Here is a 21,408-nt window from a genome sequence, read left to right as displayed (position 1 = left end):
GGGCATGCTCTGTCCAAGGCCGCTCAGAGCCACACAGAGTCTGCGTCTGCCCGGGGGAGCAGGTGGCGCTCACCTCACACGGCTGTGGTGGGACCGAGGGCGAGGGCGCTCGGAAAGCCCGTCAGCCCTGAGCTTTATCGGTGGGGACTCGTTTCCAGCAGTGACAGCAGCAGCAGCACCTGCAGGGGTGTCCGTATCTTCCCTGTGCCTCTCACTGCTGCTGCCCAAGTAAGGCTGAAGTCAGCAAGAGGAGGGCTGGGGCCTCCCTCCCTGCCTGTGTGGACAGAGATGCCAATGATGACTGCACGTTTCCTCCAAAAAATGCAATTCTAAAAAATAAGTGGAAAAGTAGTTCAGGGGACCACTAGGTGAGCATCACCAGACTGAACAGCGAGCTAGATCCTGCCACACGTGCTTCACCCATACGTTTTTCTAAACATAACCGCAGTACCATGGTCACACCCACAGAATATCACCTAATATCTAGCCCTTACCGGCTTTCTCCTGATTGTCTCAAAAATGTTTTCTGTAGGTGTTTAGATCCTGATTATAATAAAGTCCACATGTTGCATTTTGTTACGTCTCCTAAGTCTGTCAAAAGCCTATAAAGTCTGCTCTTCCTTTAAATTCTTGTTTCCTTCTTTTGTTGAGAGGCAGAGAATCAGAGAGAGGGGGCGCGAGCTAACTCTCATCTGCTGGTTAACTCTCCAAATGCCTGCAACCATTGGGGCTAAGATGGGTTGAAGCCAGGAGCTGATCTCCCACTTAGATGGCAGGAGATCCAATCGCTTGAGCCGTCACTGCTGCCTCAGGGTCTGCGTTAGCAGGAAGCTGGAGTCAGGAGCTGGAGCTGGCACTCAGGCCTAGGTTCTCCGGTGTTTTCACTGCTAAGCTAAATACCTGCTGCTTCCTCTCATTTTTAAACAGTCTTACTGAGATATAAGCTTCATACCATGCAGTTCACCTATTAAAAGTATACAGTTCAGTATTTTCCAGTGTATTCAGAGTTGTGTGACCGCAGTCTGATTTTAGAAAAATCTTGTCCCATGAAAAAGAAACCCCGTGCCCATTAACGCACGCTGCATTCCCATTTCACCTGCCCAAGCAACCAGTAATCTGTTCCCTGTCTCTGGATTTCCCTCTCCTGGACGTTTCATATAGGTGGAATTATACGATGACCTTGTGACTGCCTTAGTGTTTTCAGAGTTTGTCCATGCTGTAGTGTAAGTACTGCATTCCTTTCTTGGCTGAACAATCTTCATTCTACAGAGAGACCACATTTTGGTGGCTCACTTATCAGTAGTGCCTCCCACCCTCCAGGCCATGTATTTGTTGACATTTGGATGTAATTGTTCTTGCTGCTTTTGAATGCTGTTTACTTTTGAATACGTTTGGGTTTGGTGTTCCTTAACATCCTCTTTTACTTTCTGTGTCTCCTATGAACTGATAAGTACATCAAAGAGGAGTTTCCGTATTTTTTGGCAAGACCACTTGAGAGGTGGCACTGTGTACTGCCTGCTGTAACATCAGGAGGCACAAAGGTCTGCCTTATCCTTCTATTATAAAGATCCCCATCATCAGCTTTCCACAACAATTAATTGGCCATTGAGGATTCTTGTCTGGATTTGTTACTTCATCAGGGGCTGCAAAATGGTATAATTCTATCATTATGCCTGCATTTGGTAGCTAAAATTTTTTTAAAAGATTTATTCATTTATTTGACAGGCAGAGTTACAGACAGAGAGAGGGAGAGCTAGAGAGAGAGGTCTTCCATCTGCTGGTTCACTGCCCAAATGGCTGCAGTGGCCAAAACTGGGCCGATCCAAAGCCAGGAGCCTCCCATGTGGGTGCAGGGGCCCAAGCACTTGGGCCATCCTCCACTGCTTTCCCAGGCCAGTGGCAGGCAGCTGGGTCAGAAGTGGAGTAGCTGGGACTTGAACCAGTGCCTATGTGGGATGCTAGCACCTCAGGCAGAGGCTTAACCTACTGTGCCATGGTGCTGGCCCCTAAAATTTTTAAAAAAGATTTATTTATTTGGAAGGCACATTTAGAGAGAGGGGGAGAAGGAGACAGAGATCTTCCATCCACTGGTTCATTTCCCAGTTGGTGGCAATGGCTGAAGCTGGGGCAGGCCAAAGCTAGAGCTTCTTGGTCTCTTGTGGGTGACAGGGTGGCACTTGGGTCATCTTCTGGTTTCCCATTAGCAGGCACTCGAACTGGTGCCCCTGTAAGATTAATCTGGTTTTGTATAGCTCTTTTGTCCTCCATACCTTCTATTCAAGACTTATAGATAAAATGCCTTTTACAGTCGCTTGAAATAATTATTACCTCTATGCAGTTATGTCACCCGCTTGATGTGTGCGGGATCTTCTAAAAGTTCGTGGAAATATATATTATGAAAAAGCTATGCATGATTTTCAAAATGTCTTTGCACCAGAATAATATGCCAGAGTAATATGCCAGAGTAATAATATACCAGAGTAATATGTAAATCTGAAAAGCAAAGCAATGGAGAGAAAGAGGGAAAGAGATCTTCTTCCATCTACTGGTTCACTCCCCAAATGGCTGCAATGGGCAGGCTCAAGCCAGAAGCCAGGAACGCCATCCAGGTCTCTCATGTGGATAGCAGGGCCCCAAGCGCTTGGACCGTCTTCAGCTGCCTTCTTGGGCGCATTAGCAGGAAGCTGCATCAGTGGCAGAGCAGCTGGGACACAGCCGGCACTCTGACACAGGGTGCAGACATCCCGAGCAGCAGCTCGACCCGCTGTGCCCCAACGCCTACCCCCAGTGTATCTAGGATGGATCCTAGAAGCTGCGCTCTGGGGTCAAAGGAAGATGAGGGTGGGCACTGCGGCACGATGGGGTGAGCTGCCACTTGGAACACCCACATCCCATAGCAGAGTGCTAGTTCTAATCCTGGCCGTTCCATTTCTGATCCGGCTCCCTGCTAATGCACTGGGAAGGCAGTGGAAAGTGGTCCAAGTGCTTGGACCCCGTCACCCACGGCAGCCTTTGCCTGCTACTCCACAATGCTGGCTCCTGTCAACATAGTCTCAATGGCAGCTCCCAGTGTGGTTGAGTATCTTTCATATGTTAGAGGCCAATTAATTTTTTAAAAACTTTTTGTTTGTTTGTTTGAAACACAGAGATGCAGAGAGAGCTTTCGTCTACTGTTCCACTCCCCCGATGGCTGCAGTTGCTGGGGCTATACCAAGCCAAAGCCAGGAGCTAGGAACTCAGGTCAGGTCTCCCATGTGGAGTGGCAGGGTCCAACCACCTGAGCCATCACTGCTGCCTCCCAAGGTATGCATGAGTAGGGGCTAGAATTGAGGGTGAGACCAGGAATTGAGCCCAGGTACTCAGTATGGGATGTGGGTGCCCCAAGCAGTGTCGTAACCACTGCACTATTTTAGTTTCTTGTTCAATTATTTATTCAGCCCCTCTCTTTTGCTCTAAGAAGCTTTTTAAAAATGCATACTTCCTAGTCCCACCCAGAATTACTGATGCTAATGTTGGGGTTCCACAGTGGTTCCCCAGGGAATCCTTTCATACCTGCCTGGTTTGGGAGTCACTTGTAGTTTTTTTTTTTTTTTTTTTTTTTTAATTTAGTTTTACCTATTTGAAAGGAATAGTTACACAGAGAGAGGTCTTCCAAAATCACTCTCCAAATGGCTGCAATGGCCAGGGATGGCTCTCTCATGAGTGCGGGAGCCCAAACACTTGGGCCAACTTCCGCTGCTTTTCCCAGGCCAGTAGCGGGAAGCCAGATTGGAAGTGGAGCAGCCGGCACTTGAACCCGTGTCCATATGGGATGCCGGTGTTGCAGGCAGTGACTTTACCTGCTGCTCTACAACACTGTCCATATTGTAGTGTTCTGAATCAGGAGTCTCTAAAAAGCCAGAATCTGTTTGTTTTGTTTTTAAATAATCACTCTATTTAAAATAAGTAAACCCTCTAACAGGGCCTCTGAGACAGAAATCACATTCAGAATATGTTCATTTAAAAAGGAAGAAAAGATTTATAGATTACCAAACTGACATTTAAGCACTTCAGTGTGTATTGTTTGAGTTCAGTTCTTACACACACACACACACACACACACACACACACATGCCCACAGACACACACACACATGCACATGCCCCTTGGAGCTGAGGGTCCATTTGCTCACACACACACACACACACACCCACACCCCTTGGGGCTGAGGGTCCATTTGCTCACACACACACACACACACCCCTTGGGGCTGAGGGTCCATTTGCTCACACACACACACACACACACACCCCTTGGGGCTGAGGGTCGATTTGCTCACACACACACACACACACACACCCCTTGGGGCTGAGGGTCGATTTGCTCACATACACACACACACACATACCCCTTGGGGCTGAGGGTCCATTTGCTCACATACACATGCACACACACACCCCTTGGGGCTGAGGGTCCATTTGCTCACACACACACACACACACACCCCTTGGGGCTGAGGGTCCATTTGCACACACACACACACACACCCCTTGGGGCTGAGGGTCCATTTGCTCACACACACACACACACACACACACCCCTTGGGGCTGAGGGTCGATTTGCTCACACACACACACACACACACACCCCTTGGGGCTGAGGGTCGATTTGCTCACATACACACACACACACATACCCCTTGGGGCTGAGGGTCCATTTGCTCACATACACATGCACACACACACCCCTTGGGGCTGAGGGTCCATTTGCTCACACACACACACACACACACCCCTTGGGGCTGAGGGTCCATTTGCACACACACACACACACACCCCTTGGGGCTGAGGGTCCATTTGCTCACACACACACACACACACACACACACACACACACCCCTTGGGGCTGAGGGTCCATTTGCTCACACACACACACACACACACACCCCTTGGGGCTGAGGGTCCATTTGCTCACACACACACACACACACACCCTTGGGGCTGAGGGTCCATTTGCTCACACACACACACACACACACCCCTTGGGGCTGAGGGTCCATTTGCTCACACACACACACACACACACACACCCCTTGGGGCTGAGGGTCCATTTGCTGAGGGACAAGGGTCATCACTGGTGACCGCTGGGCTTAGAGCAGCTTCCTGGGCGTGCTGCTGCTGTCGCTCCTGCTGTTCTGTGAAAGCGATTGCGAGTGAGTCTGGCCTCCTGGTCTTGGGGACCTCCCTCTGCTTCCTCCTCTTCATCAGGAGCCACTGGAGTCCAGGGGGTTCTGTGGGGTCTTCTCACTGAGGTGGTATCTTTGGGGAGGACCAGTTTTCTCTGACTGGAAACAGCCCTGGCTGGCCGGGTTGCGTCTGGGAGTGCAGCTGCCTTCCCCCTGCTGTCTGCATCCCCCAGTCTGACTCACTCTTCTTTCCACTGTTGAAAAAGTAGTTTTGGGGTGAGCATTTGGTCTTCTGGTAAAGATGCCAGGTAGCAGTCCTGCATCCCGTATCGCAGTTCAAGTCCCGGCTCTCCTCCTAATTCATGCTCCCTGCTGATGTGCACCTGGCAGGCAGCGTGTGATGGCTCGGGTAGGGTCCCTGCCACCCATGTGGGAGACCCGGATTGAATTCCTGGCCGCTGTCTTCAGGCTGATCCAGCCTGGGCCAGTGACGGCCTTGGGGAGTAAAGCAGCAGATAAGAAATCTCAGTTTCTCTCCTGTTTGCTTCTCAAACAAATACTTAAATAAATCACTTAAAATTATTTTCACTCCCTAGTGGCTCCTGAATGTAAAAATTTCTTGATTCAGACTTTTTCCGCTCCTTTTTTTTTTTTTTTTTTTTGACAGGCAGAGTGGACAGTGAGAGAGAGAGACAGAGAGAAAGGTCTTCCTTTGCCGTTGGTTCACCCTCCAATGGCCGCTGCGGCCGGCGCACCGCGCTGATCCGATGGCAGGAGCCAGGTGCTTCTCCTGGTCTCCCATGGGGTGCAGGGCCCAAGCATCTGGGCCATCCTCCACTGCACTCCCGGGCCACAGCAGAGAGCTGGCCTGGAAGAGGGGCAACCAGGACAGAATCCGGTGCCTCGACCGGGACTAGAACCCGGTGTGCCGGCGCCGCAGGCGGAGGATTAGCCTAGTGAGCCGCGGCGCCGGCCTTCCGCTCCTTTTTTGAGGCCTCGTTTTGTTCTTGGTCGCCATGTGCACTTCTCAGTGGGATGAACGAGGTGCTTCTCTGTTGTGGGGAGGATCCAAAGGTAAACCTGCAGAAGATGAGATACTAGGATTTCTAGGATCTGCTGAGGGAGCAAGCCTTTGGGTCCAGCGTGGCGGTAACACTTGTAGGGGCTGGGGACAGTTCCGTGGATGATGTCTGCCCCACAGCACACCCACATCTGAGACAGCTCCGTGGATGTGTTAGCTGTTTTCCACCAGCACCTCGCCCTCTGATGCCACCGTGGCTAGCTTTACCACTTCTTCTAGAAGAGAAGTATCTGTCGAGGCCGAGTGGACGGGCCGCCTCCTGGGCATCTCTGACACATCTTCTTTCGAGACTCCACTGTTCTGGAAAAGCCGACGCAGTTGGTTCAAACTCAGGTTTGGAGGTGGAGCCAGTTTTTTCAGGGAGTCTGGATGCCTTGTCTGTTTATGCAGGTCGTCTGATTTCAGACTTCTCAGCACGAGAGAAGTGACGAGAACCCGCAGTTGATGCTGTCAGCCGTTCGCTGTCACCCTCTTGCTCACTGGGTTTTTCCCTCATCCAAGATTTTTAAACATCGGATCTCTGTTTCTTATGGGAATGGGTACATGTGCTTACTTAGGCGTCACCATTTGGAAAGCTCAGTAACAAGTGGGTTGTCGGATCGTAGTGGGTGGCAGGCCCTGGGCAGACGTATGCAGCCCCGGATGTAAGGAGAGTGGAGAGCTATCTCAGGAGAACCTGCTCAGGTGGAAGTGCTGCGCTGCGAGGCCACAGCCTCACTGTGTGTCTTGTGCTGCGCCTTGGACTCCCTGACACTCTAGAGTGGCTTGCAGGAGGCCGGCAAGCCACTGTGGTAGCTGTAGGGACAGGCAGCAGGGCCTTTCTCTTCTGCTTACAGGGCCAAATTCTTACCCCTGCGCTGTTAAGACCTGTCTGGTTCTTTTAGGGAATTATCAAGGCCTTAAAAAAATTGTAAGCATTTTTTTAAAAATTGTAAGTATTCCTTTTTCTTTTTGAAAAAAAAAAAAAATCATTCTCGTTTTATTTAAAAGGCAGAGAGACAGATGGAGAGGAACATTCCTTCAGCCGGTTTACTCCTCAGTTGCCCACAACAGCCAGGACTGAGCCAGGCCAAAGCCAGGAGCCAGAAACTCACTGCGGGTCTCCCACGTGGGTGGCAGGCACCGAAGTACTTCAGCCATCGCCTGCTATCTCCCAGGGTGCGCATTAGCAGGAAGCTGGGTTGGAAGCAGGGTACCAGGACTCAAACAGGCGCTCCAGTGAGGATGCGGGTGTCCCGAGAGGTGACGTAACTGGTGTGCCACACACCCACCCCTGAGTGTGGCCGCCTTGGGCCGAGTCCAGGTGCTGGATGTCGGGGAGGCCCACCTCATTATTCTGCCCTTTGAGCTGATGCCCCAGGACCCCAGGGAGTGCATTTAGCCCTTCCCCAGAGGATCCCTGGCCACCGGGGTGGGAGGCCTCCGTGCTGTGCTTGGCGTCACTGATTTTTGTTCCCCAGGCCTCCTTCCATGCCCGGAGCACATCCCCAGCCCGGTCAGCCCTGCCCACCAGGAGCCTACGGAAGGGCAGGCCCCTGAACAGCAGCAGGACTCAGCAGCGAGAGAGAGCCCCTGCGAGCCAGGCACGGGTGAGGGGCACAGCCAGGCCAGCAGCGTGAATGGTCCCCCAGGGCAGTGCACAGGTACCAGACACATGGTCCTGGGAAGACGTGCTGGAGGTCTGGGGGCTGGAGAAGTGGCTGGGGGCCTGCCTGGACGGAGGCGGACTGGCTCCCCCGACATAGGCTGCAAAGAAGGTAGGTCTTAGCGTTTTCACCACAAGCAGATGCTCTGAGGGGAGCTGCTGGAGTCCTGGGCTCGCTAGGCTGGCTGGAGCGTGGCTGGGGAGGGGTTCTCGCTGCGGTTAGGGCCACGGGGCCGTGTGTGCCGTGTCTGCATGTGGCTTCCGTCTCCGTGTGTGCCCGGCTGTGTGGCCTCCTCCGGCCTGCTCTTCCTTCTTGCTGCCAGCCTGACTCTGCCTCTGTTGCCTTCTCCCCGTGCTTTCTACGTGTCTCCCGCTGAGCGTGGCCCCCTCAGTGGGCAGTGACATCTCCTGTCCCTGGGTGCTTTCCCAGCCACGTGTAAGTTCGGGCTCTGCTCATGGAGTTGGAGAGGTGGGATCTCTGGTAGGAGGGCAGTGTGCCTGTCCACTGCTTACCTCCCCAAGCCCTGTCACCCCGAGGACCGTCAGCGTGACGTTCAGGTGCAGAGGGACAAGGTATTAGTGGCCTGCAGGAGGTCTGGGGCAGGGCCTTTGTTGCCCTTTTCCCACCTGGGAAGGCCGCTGGACCAAAGTCTGTGGCTCCCTCTTCCTGGCAAGTCCGCCCGCCTGTTCCCTCTGGCAGGTCCGCCCGCGCGTTCCCTCTGGGAATCCAGTGTCGGAAGGGCCCTCACGGATTCTGTCTCTCACAGGGCCTCCAGCCAGCACCGGCGTTCTGTCCTTGATTAAACAGGAGGGAGAGTCTTCAGAGGGGGAGGCACCAGTCTCCCCTCCCAGAGACATCCTGCCCAGCAGGGGCCCAGGTGAATGAGGGGTGAAGGCACATGAGGTCAGGGCGGAGCCTTGCAAGGAGAGGGGTGGTGGGGTCAGGTGCTGGAGCGCCCACCCTCAGCCCCAGCGTGGACTTCCGGAAGTCTCTCCCCACTGCAGTCTGGCCAGGCTGGAAAGACAGGATTTGAAAGCAAGCTGCACACTGCCAGCTTGTGTTCCGATGACAGAAAAGCCATCCACGTGGCCTCGTTTCAGCCTCTAGTGGCCCAGGCTCAGCCTGTGATTTTAGGTTCCTCTGCCCTAACCGGGCTTTTCCAGTGGGCTCAGTGCCAGGACCCCTCCTCCTTGCCCTAGGGGCCCCCAAGATGTGACCGCTGTGGCCTCGAGTCTCCGGTCCCAGCCCATCAGCCTGTCCTTTTCTCGGCTCTGTGCCTCAGGAGCCTCTGGGCTCGTGCCTGCCGCCTGGTGGCAGAAGGCATGATGCAGGCAGGCAGGGCGCCCTGCGCAGATGTGCTGTGCCTGGGAGTGGCACTGAGTGGAGGGGGTTGCTCACTGCTCCCAGGCTGCAGAGGCCCCGTAGCACGCTTTGGAGGCAGGGCCTGATGTCAGAGGTCTGTCCTAGAGTTCTGACGTCAGGCTAGAGGGGTTCACTGCGCACATGGGGAGACAGGATTTGGAGGGAGGGAGGAGCAGGATGGACCTGGATGCAGACTGGGCTGAGTGACTTGAGGGCAGGTGCAGTCCAGTTGGAAACCAACACAGATTCCTTTTGCCAGGTGGTGGTGTGGCCATCAAGACAGAAGCACCGTCTGAGGACGAGATGGGTCCTGAGCAGCCCTTTCTGGGGTCCCCGAGCCAGACCAAGTGTAGAATCCCCAAAGGACCCAGGAGCAGGACAGGGGGCCCCAGTCGGCATCACGCGGAGGGGGTGCCGAGGGTGCGGGTCGGGGAGCCTCGGCCGCCAGGGGCCATGGGTCAACCGCCCCGCGTCCTCCCTCGCCGGCGCGAGCGGGCCTTCCCCTGCCCTGACTGTGGGCAGAGCTTCCGCTTGAAGATAAACCTGACGATCCACCAGCGGACCCACGTGGAGGAGGAGCACAGGGAGGCTGGGGACAGCACATGCCCTGAGTGGGGCGAAGCTGACTCCACGCTGGAGCCGGGGGAGGTGGTGGTGCCTGGCCCCGTCATCCGCTGGCTGCCCGAGGAGCCCGAGGGCCACCGCTCCCTGGCAGGCCATGCGTTTGTGGGGCGCAGGCCAGCAGCCGCCAAGGTGTACCACTGCAGCGAGTGCCTGCGCTTCTTCCAGCAGAGGAAAAGCTTGCTGCTGCACCAGCGCCTGCACACGGGCAGCAGTCAGGGCTGGCCTGCCTGTCCCTACTGCGGCAAGGCCTTCCGCCGGCCCTCGGACCTCTTCCGGCACCAGCGCATCCACACCGGCGAGCGGCCCTACCAGTGTCCCCAGTGTGGCCGGGCCTTCAACCGGAACCACCACCTGGCTGTCCACATGCAGACTCATGCCCGAGGCCATGCCCGCCAGGGGAGCCCACCCCTGCCCGGCCCCAGCCACATGGAGGAAGGCTGAGCAGGCGGAGGCGCCCTGGGCCGCTCTGGCCGTGAGGAGCCTTTCCCTTCGTGCCTCCGACTGGTTTCTTGTTTGCAGATACTTCGGTGGTTTTTAATTTTTTTCCGTTCAAATGGGAAGCAATAGCCCCTTTGATGTCAGATGCTTCCAGTTCCTGTTTCCTAGGTCTGTCACTCTGCTGCCTTTTTTCTACATTCCTGACTTATAATGGATTCCTTCAGGCTTAGGGAATGCCAGTGTTGTCGAGGCCCTTTGGCAGGTACCACAGACAGTCCAGGGGACCAGAGACAGAGGCCCTTCCCTCGTGGCCTTGAGTCTGACAACAGTCGCCTCCTGCCGGCGGCCAGCATGAGCCCGAAGGAAAGACCCTGCGCGTCTTCGACTCTTACTTTGAAGCATTTTTTTCTCTTAATGGATTTTTCCTTTTGCTTTTCCAAGTGTTATGTACTGTTGCAAAGAGGACCAAGAGCCCCAGGCTGGAGGGGCTGCGAGAGGGGCCCAGTTTAGACCAGCCCGTGGCTTTTGATAGTGACGCCTTGATGCTTTGGTTGCTGTCCTGGAGGCCAGTGGCCTTCCCAGGTGTGTGTTTCTTGGCCCAGAGTGAGCCCCAGTATTCCCTGCAGGACAGTCACACCATCGTCTACCCCGTTAGCGTGGAGAGAAAGCTGAGCTGGGGTGGGGTACACTAGTCACAGGAGGTCTCAGGGTCGTGGATGCACGTGCCCCATGGACTGCACCCCAAACAGTGCCTTGAGGGGGAATGCAGAGTGAGCCCAGGAGGCCCCTGTCCAAGAGGAGGACGTCTGTGGCAGTCCACCTGGACTCGGGCCTCAGATGTCTCCTCTCAGACGAAGAGTTCTCCTTTGAGGAGCGTGGCTCTGGGGCAGAAATGGTCTAGGAGATCTGGGTGAATCCTTCAACCATGTTTAGTCTTAGATTCCTCGTCTGTCCAAGTGGGTGATGGCCCCGGTCTCCTAGGTCACCTGAGAATTGTCAGGGTCAGATTAGAGCCACTGGGACACACAGGTTGTCCTTTCAGGGTCAGGACAGCCTTTCCCTTCCATCTTGATCTGCAGCCCTCCCTGCAGTTAGAATCCCCCTCTGCAGTTTGCAGCAAGGTAAGGCTTCCTGCTGGCCTGCGGCCACTGCGGGAGTTCAGGCAGTAGTATCAGGCCTTGTGGAGAAGTCCCGAGGGAAGTGTTCTTGTGCCTTTTAAACGCACCACTTTGGGTGCTGCCTGTAAGTCAGCCTGGGTGTGGATGGTTCTGAGACTGGAGCATTGGGTACCCAGTTACCCTGATGACTGCTGCCTTGCCTGGCACCATGAGAGGCAGCAGTGGTCGGGTCTGCACCCAGGGTGAGTATGCTCCTGGGTGTCCAGCAGTGTCACCTTGTTTCCCCTTTGACCCTGCACACTCCTTCCAAAGTCCTGAACACAACTAGGTAGGGGCTGATGGGGCCAAGATAAGTGTGTAAGGCAGTGCAGCCAAGCTCACTGGGTTCGCCAGCATGACACCACCCTGTGGTGTGCTCCCTGTGCTGTGGGTGCTCCCTGTCTGCTGTGGCACCCCCTGCCCTTGTTGGGGCCCCAGGTCAGAGGAGGGTGGGCTGAAGTTCTGAGGATGTGGTGCCAGTGTAGCTGATCAGAGCTTAACGCACAGCTGCAAGAGCAGCCCTGAGAGGTGGGAAGCCCTGGGCTAACGCTTTTTTCAGTTCCTACGCCCGTGTTTTATATGGTAAATGCCGTGTGTTTGTGCAGGTGTTCCAGTAGAAACACAAACCATATTCACAAGGCACAGGCTCCCTCCGCTCCCCGCTCCCCGCCCCCCGCCCTTGTTTTAGTTCAGAGCGCTGTGTGCTCGGCTCTGGGTTAGGCCTGGCTTGCAATAGGAAGCTTTGCGTTGAAACACGTGAAAAGAGGTGCGTGGGTACCACTGCTGGCAGGGTCCCAGAATTCTGGGCCTAGATTTTTCCTCGTTTGTAAAGCAATGAAGTGTTTGGGCTCCTGAGGACTGTGAAAGGGGCAGCCCGGCCCCTAGTCGGTGCTCAATAAACATGTCGGCATTAACGCGTGGCTTGCACAGTGCGTGAGCTGCGGTGGGGGAGCTGTCTGGGCGCTGCGGGGGTGCTGGGGCTCGGCTGCCTGGAGAGAAGCGCCTGGTCCCCGCACCTGCCGGGCTCCAAAGCCAGCCAATGGGACGCCTGTTTCGGGCCGCAGGGACCCTCTGAGCGCGGGGCAGGGGCAGGGCTTTCCAGGGCGGCCAATGGGGACACGAGTCCGGGCTGCCCGCTGCCGAGCGCTGTGGCTCAGCGTGCCCGCCAGGGGTGGGTCTCGGCTGTCTCTGCACTCCCTGAGCATCCCTGAGCACCCAGCCCAGTCGGTGTGCAGAAGGGTGGGCCGAGGCCTCCCGCAGAGAGGACCGCGCGGCGGCGCCTGCAACTCCCGAGGCCGGCGGACAGTGCTGGGGCCATGGCCGAGGCGGCTCCGGCTCCGGTAAGGGAGGATGAGCTCCCCGGGAGGATGTCTTGGAAGAGGGAGGAAGATGAGACTACGGAGGGACGTGCCTTCCTGACAAGCACGGAATAAGGCCCTGGGGACGCAGCCATAAAATAAAGTGTCGAGGTGCCCTGCCGCCCTGCCGTCTGGTGGAATATGGGCTCTGCTCTGATTGCCCGGGGTGGGGGTGGAGGTGGGGGAGGGCTGTGGACGTCGTCCAGAGACCGCCCACGCGCCTCTTCCTGAACGGTCCTTTGGGCCCACCCTACACTCCCCCGGTGGGGATCTCCGAATTCCCCAGGAAGCCCTTTCTGCGGCAGCTGAGGGAGGGGCAGATGCAGGTGTGACCGAGGCCACCCCCACCACAAGAGCCAGCCCTCCGCAGGTGGAGGGACTGTCTCCGCGCGCAAACAGAAACTGCTTCACCGTAGTTTTAGGTCCATTCCTGGGTGCCGGATCGGAGGCAGGGCATTGCAGGAGGCCAGGGACGTGCATCCCCGGCCGTATCCGTCTCCTGCAGCCTACACTTTGCCGCAGGGGTCAGTGGCCTGCCTTGGGGCGCAGAGAAGAGAGGCCGCAGGGGCAAGTGTCTGGTGACCAGTGCCTAGTATGAGTGGGCCGTTTCGCGGAGTGCTGTTTGGAAGGAGGCTTTGGGGAACTCCATTGTACAGAGTGCACTAGTCAGTCTTTGGTTCCTGACACGTCTGCTCATTAATCCATTTATATTTGCTTGAAAAAGCATAGTAGGTGCTAGTGTTGCATACCCCAAGTGCTTCCCATTCTTCTAGTGCATTTCATTCACGTAGTCACTAAGGCAGTAGTGACAGCCTCTGAAGTTGCGGAGGATTTGCATGGCGGGGTGGGCGTGGATGGGGGTTCCCAGACTTCCATTTTTGGCAGTGTCCCACTGAGACCCTCCTTTTTTTTTTATTTTATTTTATTATTTCTAAGAATACATGGTACATTTTCCAACTCCCGTGAGTGGGGTATTCTCTGAAATAGTCCCTTGTTCTGATTACTGTAAGGTGCTGGTTTTTAGCTTTGGCCTGTTTCTGGCAACGAAGACCTGGCATCCAAGTGGAGGCCGTGCTGGGGCTGGTTGACAAAGCACCGAGGTCTTGGGGACCCGGGATCTCAGATGGGACAGGAAGTCACCAAGCAGTGGACGTCAGGGCAGAAATACCACAGCGATCTTTGAGGGCAGAACAACGGGGCCTTGCTCGTCTCTGCGCTCAGTCACTGGGGGTTTGCGCTATAGGAAGGTGGGCACTGAGCTGGCTGCCTGGGCTGTTTTCCAGTTTCTCACTCACTCCTTGCCTGCTCTTGATGAGCCGTGTCCCCGGGGAAAGGAAACGGGGCTGGTCAAGTCATTGGCTGCACTAATCCGACTATGGAGTGGTAGAACTGGGATTCAGGTCTGCTAGGCTCTCTGTCCACTTTGCATGGTAATCGTTTCCCATTTCATTTTCCACTGTTCCTCGCTTGGTTTAAGATTCTTCTGCAGGGGCCACCTCTGTGGGGTCCAGGATCTGCCTCCTTTGTGGGTCAAGGGATCTGACCAGAAAGGACTTCTAGCAACCAGAAGTTCTCCCCAGACAGAGGACCCTGGCCTTCCTGTAGCTAGGATGGCTCTGGGCACCTCTCCTAGTGGCTCACCTGCTGCTGTCTTGTTGCAGGACTGGCATTTGGGAACTGACTTCCAGCGAGAGGCCCGGGTCCAGTGCACAGAGATTTCCCTTCTGGCCGTCTTGGCTGCTGTTCAGGCCATAGAGAAGAAGATGGAGTCCCAGGCTGCCCGGCTGCAGAGTCTGGAGGGGCGCGCAGGCACAGCCGAGAAGAAGCTGGCTGACTGCGAGAAGACGGCCGTGGAGTTCGGCAACCAGCTGGAGAGCAAGTGGGCCGTGCTGGGCACCCTGCTGCAGGAGTACGGGCTGCTGCAGCGGCGCCTGGAGAACGTGGAGAACCTGCTGCGTAACAGGAACTTCTGGGTGCTGCGGCTGCCCCCGGGCAGCAAGGGGGAGGCCCCCAAGGTACAGGAGCTGCGTGTGGGGGAAGAGGACCCACTGGGACTCACAGCGGAAGGGGACTCCTGGCCCTCTTGGCACCTAACGCTCGTCACCGTTGACTTTGAAGGGCTTGGGAAATGTCAGAGGAAAAGGGTGACCCGGGAAAGATGTCTGTCTGTCTGTCTGTCTGTCTGGGATGTGGTTGGCCAGTGGTTGTAGCTCTCATGCCCAAATGACCCTTGGGAGTGAGGGTGGGATCAAGGTAAGGGAAATCAGCCGAAAGCCCCTCCACAAAGCCCACATGGAGGACACGGGTATGTGTGTAGCCGGGAGAGGGAGGAGAACCAGGAACCCTGACCCTGAATCCCCTGGCTCCACCCCTTTCCTGAAGTGGGCTTGGCCAGAGGGGAAGAGAAAATACCTTAGCTGGTGTTAGTTCTCTGAGTGGTTGTGATGCCGATGACCTGTCCTTCCAGGCACCCCTGACTTCCGAAGAGGTGGCCGCCGAGTGCTCGGAGCAGCAGCGGGGCGGCACGGCAGCGTGGCAGGAGGCGCTCGGCCGGCACGTGGTGTCGGGGAACCCGGGTAAGAGGCCGGCCCCTGCGGGCTCCCACGCCTGGCCTTCATTCCCTTATTCAGTCACAGGAGCCCACTGAGGTCGCTGACCAGCCCTCCGTCTGCCGGCAGGTGGAAGGTACCTGAATTCCCGTTTTTGGGTCTTGTGAAGTGAAGTGCAGAGGGGTTAAATGACTCGTCCAGGTCTCGTGGGGGCCACCTGGAAGTTGGGGTCTGCTCCTCACCGTCCTGCCTTTCCTGTGACGCCAGAGGTGGCTCCTGCCCACACTCTGTCTGCCGCTCGCTCACTTCTAGTAAGCTGGGACCTCCCCGCCTCGGTCTTTGCACGTCGGGCACGCGCAGGGCTGTGCCCTGCATACTACAAGGTCTCAAGAAACCCCTCCCACCAAAGGAGGATTGACTGTGGCTGTGCTTTTCAGGGAGCCCTAGGTCCAGAGAATCAGGGCCGGCCTGGAACACTCAGAACTTGATAAGTCTTAGATATTTATTTTAGAGGTAGAGTTACAGACAGTGAGAAGGAAAGACGGAGAGAAAGGTCTTCCTTCTGTTGGTTCACTCCCCAAATGGCTGCAACGGCCGGAGCTACGCCGATCTGAAGCCAGGAGCCAGGAGCCAGGAGCTTCTTCCGGGTCTCCCATGCGGGTGCAGGGGTCCAAGGACTTGGGCCATCCTCCACTGCCTTCCTGGGCCACAGCAGAGAGCTGGACTGGAAGAGGAGCAGCCGGGACTAGAACCAGCACCACAGGCAGAGGATTAACCTATTGTGCCATGGCACTGGCCCCTGTGTTTTTTTTTTGTTTGTTTGTTTAACATGTATTTATTTATTTGAAAGAGTTACAGAGGGAGAGGGAGAACGAGAGAGAATGAGAGAGAGAGAGAGAGAGAGATCCTCTATCTACTGGTTCGCTCCTCAAATGGCTGTAATAGCTGGAGCTTGGCCAGGCTGAGGCCAGCAGCCAGGAGCTTCTTCCGGGTCTCCCACATAGGGGCAGGGGCCCAAGGACTTGGGCCATCCTCTGCTGCTTTCCCAGGCACATTAGCAGGGAGCTGGATCAGAAGTGGAGCATCTGGGACCCGAATCAGTGCCCTCCTGGGATGCTGACTCTGCAGGCGGAGGCTTAACCTTCCACACCACAGCGCCAGCCCTAGTCCTGGAGTTTTCTGGCTGCCCCCACTCCCATCCTAGCCTGCTTGCACCCCCAAATACTCGCTCTGCTTTGGGAAGGTGAGCAGCTGGCCTTTGGTCCGCTCCCTCCCATCCTTGAAAGGCTGAGCCCCAGAGCCATGTGCCTTGCTTCCCTTGGCCAGGCTGCAAAGGTTCTTCTTCCACAAGATGATCCCAGCATGCTGTGGGGGAGGTGGAGAGGGAGGGAGGGTGCCCACCCACCCTCAGGGAGGCCGGGATAACCTGGGGAAGGAAGGCAGCAGGAGGCTTGACCACTGACGCCCCATCCTGGGCCTCAGTTTCCCCATCCTGCGCTCTGTGCTCCCGGAAGACCGTGAAGGGGTGCAGGCCCTGCGCCGGGCTTGCAGAGGATGGCCTGCCATTGTCTTGTTCTCCCCAGACCCGGCCACCAGCAAGCTGCTGCTCCTGAGCCCGCTGGACGGTGGAGATGAGGCAGGCGGCTGCAGCCTGCCCAGGGCAGAGGGATGTGTGCGGCCTGGCACTGGTGAGTCCCTCGGCGGGTGGGCCGGTGCTTCTTGCCTTTACCTGGGGTCAGAAGTCCCCGCGGGCTCGCAGAGGCAGGGAGAGTGAGCTGTTGGGGCTGCCTCGGCCACTTCCTGCATTGTAGCCTGGAGCCCTCCGAGGGGCCCCTCTGGGAGCTTGGGGAGGGCATAGCGGCAAGCGTCTGAGAGTGGGAGCCCGGGAAGGGTCCCCAGGGAGGGGTGGGGGCGCGGCTGCCCACTCCAGACCTTCCCTGAGCTCTCTCTGTCCCCACGGCCCGGCAGCTGCTGTCCTGGATCGGCCTTGTTCCGCAGGCTGATTCCTTCTTCCACCTCTAGGCTGTGCTCTCCTGATGGCGCCAGCAGCTTAGCTAGACTTTCTCCCTCAGCTCCTAACCCGTGCCTGGCGCAGACCAGGATGAAAAATAATGAGTCCGTTCAGGAGCTCGGTTTCATCTTTCAAATAGTAGCATTGCATCAGACGCAATTTTCAAAGCTTTTCCTTTTAAAGGTCACTTAGGTGTCAGATGACGCCTGGACACGCATAACAAAGGGGAGAGGGCAGCAGCACCCCTGGGGCACTAAGGGTCAGGCCTTGCCTCTCTTGAAGTGCAGGCCTTGGAGTAGGTGTGCTCAGTCCTAGGGAGTCTGGAGCCAGGAGGACGGCGGAGTATTGACGAGGACAGTGACCCTTTCCAGGCACTGCAGCCACACTCTGGCCACCCAGCCAGGTCCCCACAGCGGGCAGGGGTAGCACTGGGGCTGCGTCAGAAGCTGCGGTCACCACGCACTTCCCAGGGGGCAACAACTCTCAGGCAGATGCAGAAGCAGGGCCTGACTGGGGTGCCTGGGGCCAGAAGCCGCCGGCAGGGAATGAGTCTCAGGTAAGCTCTGGGAGGGGGAGAAGGGGGCTTCCGCAGGGTTCGGGGCCGCCCCATGGGCTAGGTTGTCCTCCCTCTTTGAGCAGAAATCATTTTGTATTCCACCTTCTGCAAGCTTTTCCCGATGCCTCAGGAGAGAACTTCGCTTCCTCCCTGTGCACCTGCTGCTGGGCCCCCGCGTGTGTGGGTGCCAGACAACTTTATTTGCTGGGAGTGTCCCCAGGCAGGCACCTCCAGGGAAAGGTGGAAACTGGGGCCCACAGCCAGCGGGCCTGCCCCGGCAGTCCTGTGTTCTGGCCCGCTCCTCAGGTGCTTCTGGTGCGGTCAGTTTGAGAACAAAGCTTCCAGGTTCCCTTTGAACAGGGACCGACTGGCCTCGAACCTTTGCAAATAACTGTGTTCTGACGGTGCGGATGGATCATGCAAGTGTGTTCGGACGTGAATACGTCCTCACTAAGCAATGCAGACGGTAAAGACAGCCAGAAAAGGTTCTCTCTACTGCCCCTGTCTCCTCCCCAGGGCAGCTGCTATGATCACTGTGGCGTGGGGCTGCAGGGTTTCCCATGCATGCTGGCGCTGCATGATAGGGACTTGGTTGTAGGGCCCTGGCTGACTGTGGAGCCAGCTGGCGCATGGCGGCCAGGCACATGGGTCTGGGCTGGCGTCTTCTCAGCGTCGCTGTGTCAAGGTGCCCCGTGTACGACAGAAGGAATGAGCTGTGTTCCTGGGTCCCAGAGCACAGTGCTAGCCCCAGTGTTGAGCGGTGTGTGTGACTGGTAGAGGGCATCGCTGAGAGTGGTCTCTGCTCATTCATTTGTTTAACAGAAATCACACCTACCCTGTGTCAAGTGCGGGGCAGGAAGGAGAAGCAAAATGATTGCCTATTCTTTTCTTCTCTTTTTTAAAAAGTTATAAATTTGTTTGAAAAGCAGAGTTAGAGAGAGAGGGAGAGAGAAAGAGATGTCTTCCATCCGCTGATTCACTCCTCAATGACCAGGGCTGGGCCAGCCCAAAGCCAGGAGCTAAGGGCTTCTTCTGGGTCTCCCCCATGGGTGGCAGGAGCCCAAAGACTTGGACCACCTTCCACTGCTTTCCCAGGCCATAGCAGAGAGCTGGATTGGAAGAGGAGCAGCCAGGACTAGAACCGGTGCCAATACAGGATTTTGGCATCACAGGCAGTGGCTTCACCCACTAGGCCACAACACCGGCCCTGCGTATTCTTTTTTAAAAGTTTACTTATTTGTATTTATTTGAAAGGCAGAGCGATTATCTATCTATTTATCTTCCTGTCTTCCACCTGCTGGTTCACTCCTCAAATGCCCGCAGACCACAGCCAGGAGCCGCAAACTCCATCCAGAATCTCCCACGTGGGTGGCAGAGGCCCACGTCCTTGAGCCATTGTCCACTGCTTCCCAGGATGCACAGCAGCAGGAAGCTGCATCAGAAGCAGAGGCAGGACTTGCCCGGGCACTGTGCTGTGGGGTGCAGGCATCCCAGGTGGCAGCTTCACCCACCGAGCCACACGCCCACCCCCGCTGCTAGCTGCTCAGACCGACCTTGGAGACCGGCATGGATTGGTGAAGCCGCTCAGGTCTGAAGGGCGCCTGGCCAGGGCACTGTGTAATGGAGGACAGGGGTTGTATCATAGGCTGTGGGACAATGGAAACAGCAGAACAGCAGCTCAGCCAAGACAGTGGGTGCCTTCTTTCTCCGGCCAGAGCTTGTTTGGCAGCTCTCAGGGTCACAGACCCAGGCTCCTCTGGCGCGTTCTGCCTTGTGACCATGGTTCAATGTCTAGCCAGTAAGGAGGGAGCAAGAGGGGACAAGGGGGAGAAGGGGGCCTGCTCCTTTAAGGATGACATGCTTATTTCTGATTTTTTTTTAAAGGCTTATTATTTTACTCAAAAGAGTTACAGAGAGGCAGAGAGAGAGGTGTCTTCCATCCACTGGTTCACTCCCCAGATGGCCACAATGGCCGGAGCTGCGCCGATCCAAAGCCAGGAGCCAGGAGCTTTTTCTGGGTCTTCCACATGGGTGCAGAGGCCCAAGGGCTTTGGTCATCTTCTACTGGTTTCCCAGGCCATAGCAGAGCTGGATAGAAAGTGGAGCAGCCGGGACTTGAACCAGCACCCATATGGGATGCCGGCACTGCAGATGGCAGCTTTACCTGCTACACCAGAGTGCCGGCCCCTGTTTTGGCCGTTTGATGAAGAAGCTGAGGCACAGGTGGCTAAGTAACTTGTCAGAGGTCACGGGGCTGGGAGAGGCAGCGCTCCTTGCATCCATTAGTTAGAACCAGCCCCACGCACACCTGCTTGCTGGGGAGGCCTGGAAGCAGGGGGCGCCCATGCAGGAGCTCGGGGCATCAGGAGCCCGCTGGCCATCTCGGGACAGCTCACAGCCTGTCTCGTGCAGGCTGGGCTCCCCCAGCTCTCCCGACTCCCCACTGCCACACCATGCATCCGTGTTGTCAGAAATCCCAGTATCTGCCCTGCCTTTGCTGGGACTGCGCTGCTGTCCGTGTGCCTGGTGGTGTCTGGTCGCAGGCTGACGTGGCAGGGGAGAGACGCCTGGGACAGCTGCTGCCCTCAGGGCCCCCTCCTTTCTCCCTCAGAAGCAGGCCTGCTGGAGTGTGCACCAGGACTTCTGCCCTGGATCAAACAAGAGGAAGAGGCACACGGGAGGAAGCCGCAGGTTCCGCAGGGGATGGCTACTGCGCACCTGTGCTCAGGTAAGGCTGCCTGCCTGGCCTTAGGAGACAGCTGGTCCCCTGCAGGGCCCTGTCCTGCGCGAGTGCCCCAAAGAGGCCCACTGCCTCCTACGTTTGCTGTGTGGCGTCCTCCCAGTCAGCTGCATGAAATTATTCCCCTTTTATTCCAAAAACCTTTTCCTGGCTTCATTTTTCCCTAGTGTAACCAGCACAGTACACAAGACACAGGTGCCCCCCGCCCCCCGTCAAAGGCCTTTGCAGCTGGGAGCGAGACTGGCGCAGTCAGTGTCAAGGACGTGCACAGGATACCCGTGTGACTTACACGCCTGTATTTTTCTACAGTGCATGCATGCATGCAAAAGCCTGCGCAAAGGAACCTAGTTCTAGAGCCACAAAGCCCTTTGAACGTCTCCAGAAAGTCACGGGCAGTGTGCACGTGCGCTTACTCTGTGCACACAGCAGGAGGCATCCGTGGTTAAGCTGCGGTGGAAGGAAGGGCTGTCTCACGGCCACGTGTGGCACACACAAAGGTGCTGTCGGGAGGAACGTCACCGCAGTGCACTTCGGGCAGTAGACATGAGAGGGGTTTCTAGCCTGGCGGGGGGCAGAGAGGAGCCCAGAGGTGTTCTCTGGAGTAGACCCTTGAGTCTCGGGATGAGCAGGGCGATGGGGCGACGTGTGGAGTGGCGCAGGGCACGCCCCTGGTGGCAGCAGGTGGGACCATGTAGACTGGGGCCACAGAGAGGGCCTCTGGT

General features: G+C 56.6%; 1 protein-coding gene across 13 annotated transcripts in view; it reads left to right on the top strand.

Moving 5' to 3' along the window:
* The window catches only part of LOC100353013 (zinc finger protein 783), a 34,779-nt gene that overhangs the window by 9,749 nt on the left and 3,622 nt on the right, over positions 1 to 21,408 (top strand). Inside the window, exons 1-5 of one of the 13 annotated variants that reach the window (XM_089329556.1) lie at positions 7,866 to 8,002; positions 14,492 to 14,845; positions 15,298 to 15,406; positions 16,963 to 17,067; positions 20,558 to 20,674. In XM_089329556.1, the coding sequence (XP_089185682.1) occupies positions 14,594 to 14,845; positions 15,298 to 15,406; positions 16,963 to 17,067; positions 20,558 to 20,674 (583 nt within the window). In that variant the 5' untranslated portion in view covers positions 7,866 to 8,002; positions 14,492 to 14,593. The other 12 variants (XM_089329557.1, XM_089329555.1, XM_089329553.1 and 9 more) reach the window with 12 other exon arrangements.

The sequence above is a fragment of the Oryctolagus cuniculus genome, chromosome 3 (assembly GCF_051225735.1).
Source record: "Oryctolagus cuniculus isolate XC-2025 breed Fujian yellow rabbit chromosome 3, ASM5122573v1, whole genome shotgun sequence".
In the NCBI taxonomy this organism is placed as follows: Eukaryota; Metazoa; Chordata; class Mammalia; order Lagomorpha; family Leporidae; genus Oryctolagus; species Oryctolagus cuniculus.
Note: the sequence above shows the minus strand (reverse complement) of the source record. Positions and strands in the feature narration are given on the sequence as shown.